This window comes from Myotis brandtii, unplaced genomic scaffold (genome assembly GCF_000412655.1).
Source record: "Myotis brandtii unplaced genomic scaffold, ASM41265v1 scaffold138, whole genome shotgun sequence".
In the NCBI taxonomy this organism is placed as follows: Eukaryota; Metazoa; Chordata; class Mammalia; order Chiroptera; family Vespertilionidae; genus Myotis; species Myotis brandtii.
Genome location: NW_005354915.1, coordinates 192,266 through 201,924, shown reverse-complemented (window position 1 = coordinate 201,924; position 9,659 = coordinate 192,266). Strand labels below are relative to the sequence as shown.

At 58.5% G+C, this 9,659-nt stretch overlaps 1 protein-coding gene and 1 long non-coding RNA gene across 9 annotated transcripts in view; both read right to left on the bottom strand.

The window, feature by feature from the left end:
• The window catches only part of SEPT3 (septin 3), a 20,155-nt gene extending 10,502 nt beyond the window's left edge, over positions 1 to 9,653 (bottom strand). For 3 of the 8 annotated variants that reach the window (XR_001360990.1, XM_005860633.2, XM_014535102.1), the window contains exons 1-5: positions 9,628 to 9,653; positions 5,548 to 5,739; positions 2,430 to 2,558; positions 1,694 to 1,775; positions 492 to 629 (exon numbers count right to left, since the gene is read on the bottom strand). Coding sequence is in view for 6 of the 8 variants with exons in the window: in XM_005860633.2 (XP_005860695.1) it covers positions 492 to 629; positions 1,694 to 1,775; positions 2,430 to 2,558; positions 5,548 to 5,739; positions 9,628 to 9,637 (551 nt within the window). In the remaining 2 variants the exon portion in view is untranslated. Of the gene's footprint in view, positions 1 to 491; positions 630 to 1,693; positions 1,776 to 2,429; positions 2,559 to 5,547; positions 5,740 to 6,557; positions 7,226 to 9,327; positions 9,574 to 9,627 lie in introns of those variants that run through there. The other 5 variants (XR_313260.2, XM_005860635.2, XM_005860631.2 and 2 more) reach the window with 5 other exon arrangements.
• LOC106725121 lies at positions 4,858 to 5,537 on the bottom strand. Its single transcript, XR_001360991.1, has 2 exons — positions 5,204 to 5,537; positions 4,858 to 5,161 (listed from the first exon to the last, which is right to left on the bottom strand). It is a non-coding gene; the product is annotated as an uncharacterized LOC106725121 (long non-coding RNA).
• Positions 9,654 to 9,659: the final 6 nt, after the last annotated feature.

The window sequence follows — 9,659 nt, the reverse complement described above, 5'->3', positions numbered from 1 at the left end:
GAGCCCTGGCCTGGTTGGGGGCATGTGTGGGAGGCAACCAATTGATGTTTTCCTTTCACACTGTTGTTTCAAAAACCTCTCTCTCTCTCTCTCTGTCTCTCTGATCCCCTCCCTCTCTCCCACTCTCTCTAAAAATCAATGGGAAAATATCCTCGGGTGAGGATTAACAACAACAACCACACACACACACACACACACACACGCACACGAGCCATCTGCTCACATATACCAACTTCTCTCCACAGGCACAATCGTGCCACGGCACCAGAATACCAGTGGGCAGCGTGGGGGCTGATGCCGGCCAGCTTTACTCTCCTGGCAAGGGAGCCAAACGTTCGTGGGGAAAGTGTGGGGAATCACAGGGCCATGACTATATGGGGCCCATCTGGCCCTCCCCGGCTGAGTCCAGGTATTGATTATTGATTACAGAATAGGCACAGATGGTGCCAACCAGAGCCAGGCCCCGCAGTGGGGGTGGGGCAGGTACATACGAGTGTCCCGTCGGGGAGATGAAGTAGAGGCAGCAGTGGACACGAGTGTCCGGGATGCGTTTCTTCCTGGCGATGTTCACCTCCTCCTTCAGGAACTTCTCGTACTGCTCGTTGATGTACTTCTCAATGGGCTCCCAGCTGCGGGTGGGAAGCAGCAGATGCATGTCCCAGAGGAGCTCATCGTAGGCATGGACCTCACACCGGCTCATTTCCTACTTCCCCTTTCGCGGGGGCGCGGGGGGGGGGGGGCAGAGTGCCTGCTGACCATTCTCCCTCGGCCCCCACGGAGGGCTTTCCTTCTTAGCAAGGCTGGAGCTCCCCCGGGGACCTGGCCCTCGCCCCAGCTGTGGAGCCTGCAGACCCGCCGCACCCCAGAAAGCATCACACCCTGTCCCCAGCTCCCTTCCTTCTCAGTGGGGGCTCTGGAGAGGGCTCCGCCCCTTTCTGGGGCTGTTTTCTCATGAGTATTTCTCACGAGTGATAGTAGTGACCAGCGGGGTGCACACAGGATCAGAAAGGAAGGACGTTCGGTGGGGAACGTAGCCGTGGCACGCAGAAGTACTCGGTCACGGCGACAACTCACTGTCATGACCACGGTCCTCGTCATGATTACTTCTCTGCATCAAGGAGCATGCGTACAACCAGAGCAGAGGGCACCCGCCGCTTCTCTAAGGGCGTTCTAAGCTGCCTTGTTCGGTGGCCCTGCCTGTCAGCGGCAGAGCCCGGCTCCCTCGCAGAAGCACTGTGGTCTCCGTCCCTCTCTGAAAGCAAACTTCTGCCTAGAACCTTCCATCTTGGTGGCTCTCGGACTGCAGCTTTGCTCTGTGGATCCCAGAGGCTCTCTCCTCATGGCCACTCCCCCCCTCCTGATTCTCACTCACCCTCCCCTAACCAGGCCAAGCAGCTTGCGGCCTCAGCGCAGCCTGGGTTTGCCCCCAGGTCCCCTTGCTCCGTCTTCCCGGCCCCCGCGGCCACCTCCAGGGCATCCCTCCGCCAAAATTCCCTCTGCACTGTCCCCTCCACCCCCTCGCCCAGCCCCCCTCTGGACCTCTTCCCTCGCCTCCTTCAAACCCCTCTCCCATCCTTCAGGGAGACACAGCCCTCAGCGTGGAGGGCCAGGTGGTTCTCAAGTGGATGCACCTGCACCACACCAGCGCCTCCCTGTGGTCTTCAGGGCAGAGAGCTCCCAGGCAGACACGTACCAGTTTTCATTGTTGATCTGGTCTCCAAAGCCAGGCGTGTCGATGACGGTCAGCTTCATTTTGACGCCGCCCTCCTCTATCACTGGGGGGTGAGCAGGAAAGGCACCAGGGGGGTGACTCCTCCAGCTGGCGCAGGAGCCCTGCCGCCCCCCAGCCAGGGAGACCCAGGCTCCTTCCTTCTCATGACCAACTATGGGAAGAGTCAAGGTCGGCGACTTCCGCACCTCACACCTTCGCTCATGCTGTTCCCTGAACCTGGAATGGCCTCCCTACTTCCTTCTGCCTGCCCACCTCCCACGCGGGCCTTAGCGTCCCGCCTGAGCCCCATTGCTTCCCTTTCTAACCCCTCCTCCTCCCCCCTCTGGCCTTGCAGTCTGAGGAGTTGGCTCCATAGAGTTTAGGGCAGGGGTCCTCAAACTTTTTAAACAGGGGGCCAGTTCACTGTCCCTCAGACTGTTGGAGGGCCAGACTATAGTTTTAAAAAAAACTATGAACAAATTCCTATGCACACTGCACATATCTTATTTTGAAGTAAAAAAACAAAACGGGAACAAATACAATATTTGTATTTGCATGTGGCCCGCGGGCCGTAGTTTGAGGACCCCTGGTTTAGGGCTTAATTCTATTCTGTATCGAGGTTGCCTTTCCTTCGCCTCACTCCCCACTAAGCCCCATTCCCCCGCCTTCCTGGCAGAGGCCCTCTGGCCAGTGCCCGGGGTCCCCGCCGGGCCCTCACCGTGCCCAATAGCCTTGATCTCCACGGTCTTGGGGATCTTCTCCTCGCGGTTCCAGCTGGAGGCCTTGCGGCTCACTTGCGATTTGAAGAGCGTGTTGACCAGCGTTGACTTGCCCAGTCCACTCTGACCTGAGCAAGACAGGGGGATGAGAAGGCAGGGCCCCCATGGCCCGTCCTGAGCCCGATTAGCTCTCCCAGGCGCTTGCAGAATTCTGGAGCTGGCCACGCCCTGTTTGACAGGGAGGGAGGAGCTGAGCGGGGATTGCAGACTGGTTGGGGGCGGGGGCTGGGATGGTTTCCTGTGTGCGGGAGAAGGACTGGGGCCAACCTGTTAGAGCCCACACACTCCTGCCTGGAGCCCCAGGACCGTCAGCAAATGGGCCCACCTCTGCATTTGGGTGTGTTTTTGCTTAAATTTCTAGTCTTCACTTTAATACAGAAAATCATGGCGGAATTGCTTGGCACCGACACAGCCTCAGTGCGTGCGCACTTTCACAACGGGCCTTCCTTCAGCCCCGCGAATCCCACAGCAGAGCTACCTTTAATCCCTGCCAAGGTGTCCTGGAGAGATCAAGCCCCACCTAATGTAAAAGATGTGCAAGGCAACCTAACTCATAAGTGCAAGACAGGGCCTTGCCCTAACCAATTTGGCTCACTGGATGGAGCATCGGCCTGCGGACTCAAGGGTCCCAGGTTCGATTCTGGTCGGGGGCATGTACCTTGGTTGCAGGCACATACCTAGTGGGGAGCGTGCAGGAGGCAGCTGATCAATGTTTCTCTCTCATCGATGTTTCTAACTCTCTATCCCTCGCCCTTTCTCTCTGTAAAAAATCAATAAAATATATTTAAAAAAAAAAAAAAAAAGACAGGGCCTTGAGCCCCAGGAGCCTCTTGGCCCATAGCCACTCTTTACCCTCATCTGTAAAAAATCAATAAAAATATTTTTTAAAAAAAGACAGGGCCTTGAGCCCCAGGAGCCACTTGGCCCATAGCCACTCTTCACCCTCGCGCTGCGGTGAGCATCTTGTGGAGATAAATGCCCGGAGGACCCTGTGAGAGGAGGAGGAAGCTGAGTGGGCAGGGCCCGCCCCTCACCTCCGCTTCCTTCACCAGGGCGCCCTTTTAGGCCGTTTTACATGCACAGGTCGACAGATTTCGATCCGGGGTGTAAATGAAAAGGTGCCCCACAACGAAAAGGCACTGAAACCTTTTAAGTGCCTGGTCCGAGCAGCGCTTCTCAAATTCTGACGTGCACAAGGATACAGCAAGCCTTGGCCCCGATGAGCGGCCTCGGCATCGCCTGGACGCTGGGAGGAAACGCAGGAGCCCAGACCCCCCAACCCCCCCCAACCCTGATATTTTCAGAATCTGCATCTTAACGGGCTTCCAGAAGAGTCATGCAGACAGGAGTCAGCGCTCCTGTGCTAGGTCAGGGGCAAGGGCCTGAGTTCTAGACCCAGCTGTTCTGTTTCCCGGGCGCCTAGGAATGGCCGTGTTTGGCCCTCTAGTTTCTTTACTGATAACGTGATGGGAGGGAAGGGACTGCATGAGACCAGGGACGGCAAATAAGCTGCATTTCTCCCTCCAACTGATCCATTGGTTGTAGCCACCAAGCCCGATCTGTTAAAGAGGCTACATCTGGGCTCAGGTGCCAGGACGCAGCAGCAGTGTCTGCCATGGCGCTGCTGGGGACAGAGGTGGCCCACACGTCTTGTACTCGCCATTCATGTCGGGACGTTTTCTAAGGTCATTTGTTCACTAAGTATGCATGTGCGCCGAGTGCTGTGCTAGAAGTGGAGACAGAGTGGGAAGTGAGACATCATCCTTCCCCTCAAGGACCCATTTAGTGTGAGAGAGACCAAAACATAAGCAGACAATTACAATATGTTGCCATGACCACTACGAAAGCGATAACCACAGGGTGTTATAGCAGCAAACGGAAGGGAATCCAATCCAGTCTCTCTGGGATCCAGGAGGACTTCCAGGAAGAAGCAATAACTAAGCCGAAAGCTGAAGAGTGACTTTGAATGACCCATGAGAAGCTGGAAGGGGTTTCTAGACAGAGGGAACAGCATATGCAAAGGCTCTGAGGTAGGAAAGAGTATGTCAAGAACATCCAGGAGAACTGTCCCTTGTGAGTAGAATGCTACATGGAGGTGGTGAGAGAAGTGTGGAGAGGCAGTACCAGGCCAGGCTAGCAGTTCAAACCCTTACACTTACCATACTGATGGGTGGCCTGATGAGTTTTGCAGTTGGAAAAATTATTCGGATACTGGTGGACAATGGATTGAACAGGAAGGGAGACAGGAGGGGGTCAATGCCCCTCAGAGTGTGGCTTGCAGCCAGGGTCCATGAACCAGTTGTTACTGGTTCTTGAGAGAAGAAGTTTGCACCAGAAAGTACGTCAACGATGTCACTAAGTACACTGTTTAGTTTAGCCGATGTTTATATTAGCACGATTTTCCAGTGGTCTGCACTGTGGCCCAGCAAACATCTGGGCCGTAATCACTATGAGCTGCACTGAGTCAGGTGGCCGTGGCAGGCCAGGTGAGAGGCTGGCTCGGCCCAGGGAGGTAGCCGTGGAGATGGGGAGAAGTAGACTGACCTGAGAGAGATTTACAAGTGAAACCGACAGGACTGGATTGATTGGCTCGGGACATAAAGGAAGAAGGATGAGGCCCAGCGACGGACTGAACACCTCACCTCACCGAGATCACTCTGTGACCTGGTGACTCTACTTAGCGACCGGTCGGTGCCCCTAAGCTTTACGGCACTACTAAAGGCCAGAGATAAGGCCACCCGCCATCAGCTCTCGGAGGTGGGGGAGGACACTGATGAGTCCCCCATGCACACCCCTGAAAGCAGGCCGGACATGCCTAAAGGCTGCCTATGTCCACCAGCTGGTGATGGGGCCCGGCTGACCACCCCCCACAGCTCCCAGCCCCGGATCAGCGAGCCTTAAGGGGAGACGGGGGTCAGGCCTCTGTGATCAGCACAGTGAGATCTTCCCTCCTAGAAAGAGCTCATCCTCAAGAAGCCAGGGCCGAGGTCATCCCTGCGACAGAAAGAGATCCTCCGTGCTACCCCCCACCCGGGGGGGCCCCGCGGCCTTCCGTACCGACGACCATGATGTTGAAGTCGAACCCGGTCTTCATGGTCTTCTTCCGCATCTGTTCGATGATGGTGTCGATGCCAATGTAGCCCAGCAGGTTGGTGTTGATGCTGACGGGCTTCATGGGCACGGCCGGCTTAGGCCTGGGCTCGGGCACCAGCTCCGACATGGCTGCGTCCGTCCTGGTCTCTGGGAGCCCTGCCAAGGCGGGAGGGTGGGCTGCTGAGGCCACGGAAGCCGCAGTGCTGCTCACCGACACAGGGTCATACAGGGCGGGGACGGCAAGGGGCCTTAGATGTCATCCGCTGCGGGTCCCCCATTTCACAGGCGGGGAAACTGAGGCCCGGAGGAAAGGACTGGCTTAAGAGCACAGAGCAAGTCAGGTGCGAAGTCTGGACCAGACCCGTCCTCCAGCTGCTGGGGCCGCCTCCAATGCACTCGGGGCTCCAAAGCACCACAGCTGGGTGTCTGACCCAGGGCTGTGTCCTCTTGGCACGACTGACCATTTTGGGGGAATAATTATTGTGGGGGGCTGTCCTGTGCCTTGTGGGATGTTCAGTGGCCTCCCTGGCCTCTACTAGATGGAAGAGCCCCCCAGTAGTGACAACCAGAGGACATTGTGCCGGATGTCCCCTGGGGGCAGGTGGCCCGAGTGGAGAAACCCTGGTCTAAGCGATGTCTGGGGTTACTCCAACCTGCGTCCTGCCCCCCCACCCCCACATAAAGGGCCCAGACCAGTTAGGATGCTGGACCTAACTTCAATGGACATCTGCCACTGACCACAGCTGCTTCGTCCTTTAGAAGCAAACAGGGCCAGCCCTCTGCAGAGTGCGCGTCAGTCCGTCTCCCAGCCTCCGTGCCCCTCTGTCCCACAGGCACCACTGCCAATCAGGGTGTCTGCGCCCTGAGGAGCCCCAGGCACCCTCCTCCCTAGAGCTTTGAATCTGTGGGAAGAATAGGTCTCCCCTTTTGACCAGCAGGGAGAGGATGAGACCCAGGGAGGGGCAGTCACTTGCCTGAGGTGGCGCCGTGTGTTCTGGGGATGGTGGGTGGCAGAGGAGAGGGGAGGCTGAGGAACAGCCCTGCTCCAGTGGGGAAAGGCGCCCGTCCCGCTGGGCTGGCAGGTCCTGGGCATCTCCACACACAAGAGAAGCCTGTGCGTTTCCCCATCGGGCCACTGTCCACCAGGCTAGGTTTCAGGACAGCAGCCGCGTTTCCCCATCCAGAAAACGGGGCGTGTGTGGTGAGGCGGGAAGAGCGTGGCTCGGCTACTCGCCAGCTCTGTGGGCTTGGACGAGGCACCTGCCCCCAGGAGCCCACTTCCTCGTGTGTAAACTGCTTAGGATCATGGTGAAGGCTGTGGTGAGCATTACATGAGGTATGAGGCCTAGAAGCACCCACACGGCGCCTCCCAGTTCCAGCCCCTCTTGCCCCTCCCACTTTCAAGTTCACTGGCTTGTCAGAGGGGGAGATGAGGTGGTGCGTGTGAAAGCACGTGTCCAAGGGTGGTATCCAGGTGCTAATTACACTGCGCAGCTACTGGACGCCACACTCGCTCCAGCACCCCTTCCAGTCTGCCATTCCAGAATCCTATGGTTCCGCCCTGCAGCCTCAGGCTTACAGGAGAGCTGATGGAACAGCCGGTGGGCAAGAGGGCGAGAGGATGAGAGCTCCGCCGTCCTCTACCCCCAAACCCAGCCAGGAGTCTGCTCTCATGCCCCACCACCTGGTCCTTCCCTGGGTCTTGGCAAGACTCTCTCTCCCAATGGGAAAATGTTCTTTCCTTGTCACTCTCCGACACAGCCAACTCTGACAAATCTTTGGGTCCTCCCCAGGGCCTGGCTGGGCTCCCTCCTGCTTCCCAGGAAGCTGGTGCTAGCCAGGCGCTGGCAGCGAGAGATTGGCTCAGCCCCGCAGCAGCTGACTCTCAGGCCGGGCCTGCTCCCCAGTCTCCACACGTGGCTCGCAGTCAGCACCCCTGCACTGGGGCCAATGCCCCATTTTTCCTGCCCAGCTGCTCACATGCTGGCCCTTTCCATTTCCCTGGTGCCTCGAAGCTGAGCCCATTTGGTCTCCACAACCTGTGCTGGGAGATCTGGGGGAACAACCCATTTCACACCCCTGGAAAGTGAGTCTGGTACTTATTTATGGGAGTTTTTCTAAGTGTTCTTATAAAGTGGGTGTCCTCACCACGGCCTGCTCAGCCCTGGCCCGTCAACGCGCCTTCCTAAAAGGGCATTATTCCCCAAAGACGGACCCTGATTCCCAGGCAACTCCTCGGGGCTACGGCAGGCGCGGCAGGTCCAGCGCCTGAGCAGACCTCCCCTTCCTCCTCCCAGCAAGCACCTGTCCACACTTATTGTGTCCCTGTGAAGAGCACCTGCTGGCAAGCCCCCCCAAAACACGTGCCAATGACACATCAGTTACATGCTAACACCCTCCAGCCATGAGTGCTGAGAAGGCTGGGCGGCCACTGTGTCACAGCCGTTGCTGAAGGACCCTGCCCACTGCAGCCACGGGCTCATTCCTGCTCTCCTTTCACCATCGGCTCAAGGGCTACCCCTCGGGAGTGCCTCCGCTTTCCCGCGGGTGCAGACGCCCTCCTTCTGCGCTGCCTCAGCCATCTCGGTACCCATCTCATTCACTCATCCATGCACCACGGGTTCCATCCACCCCGCCAGGCCCTCTCACATGCGGTCAGATGGGAGCCTCCTCCAGCCGAACCCTAGACTAAATACCAAGGACACTTTGGGTCCCCAGACAAGGTCATTGCCCCCAAGGGCCCTCTCTCTGCTGAGAGTCCCTGACAAGTACACAAAGACCTCCAGGGTGCAGGACAAATACTGATCGCTGTGCCCCAATGTCCCTAGCATAACACAGGCACTCAGCTATGAATGAATGAATGAATGAATGAAGAATGAATGAATGAATGAATGCCTCACTGCGAGTCAGCTGTCACTTTTCTCCTCCCTCAGAAGCTCCTCTAGCAGAGCAGCTGACACCCAGCCAGCAGCCGGCTCTGTGTGTGGGTCACCGGCAAGGGGGTAGACTCTGTTAAAGACCTGCTTCCTCCCCCACAACAAGGGTCGCAGGGTCACAGCAGGACACAGCTCAAGCAGGCCACCCTGCCTCCATGGTCCTTGGAGCCCCTCCTAGGCTCCCAGCTCTCCCAGGGCCCCGGGAGGAGGAGAATCTGTGTGCGGCACCGGCACCCCCTGCCAGGAGCCACCTGCCCCATCAGCGCTCCCGGCTCCCGGGAGAGGCACTGTCCACCTGACTCAGTTCTGAGTCCCCCACAGAAACGGCACCTCCGGCACCTGCCCAGCCAGGACCCGGTGCTTTCTGTTACAGGCAAATGAGTGGCTTTGTCTTTGTCTGGCACGGGGACCCCACCCCTCAATTGGGAAGGTGGCAGCAGGGGGAGGAGACCTTCCGGAAGAGCACCTGCCTCCTGCGCTCAGTGGGGTGGGGGGTGGGGAGGCCCTTCCTTCCTTCCTGAGCTTCAGACCGTCCCCAGACCCCACCCCACCGGCACCCGCACCCTCAGAGGCAAATTCGGTCCACCCCATCGCCAGCCCCCGCTCTCGGAAAAAGAATCACAAAAGCTACCTTAGTCCTGGCCGATTGGCAGGAGCCACGGGCCCTGGGACACCCCTTCCCCCACCCAGCTCTCCGGAGGCCAGCGAGTTCCCTGGGAGACCACCAGCTGGTGCCCGGCGGGTGTGGGGGAAGGGGCCGCCTGCGTGTGAGCGCACAGGTCTGCATCGGGTGTAGGTGGCCTGATACCTGTGCGTGGCGGGCATGTGCGTGCGTGTCTGGGTGTGCGCCAGTGCGGGGCGTGCTGTGCGCATCTGGGTCCCGACTTGCGTGTCGGAGGGTCTCGGTGCCGCCCGCATTACCGTGGGTGGATTCTCCGGGAATGTGTATCTTGGGGTGTGTGCACCGTGTGTGCGTGTGCCTGTGCATATGTCACCGCGCGTGGGCTCCTGGCGCAGCCCCCCTCCCCCTGGTAGCACCTCCAGCCGGGCTTCTGGGGGGCCCTCACCTCTTCCCGGCGGGCGCCGGTGGCCCGGCCAGAGGCCCTACCTTTGGACATGAATCCTCCTTTGTCTCCGTTC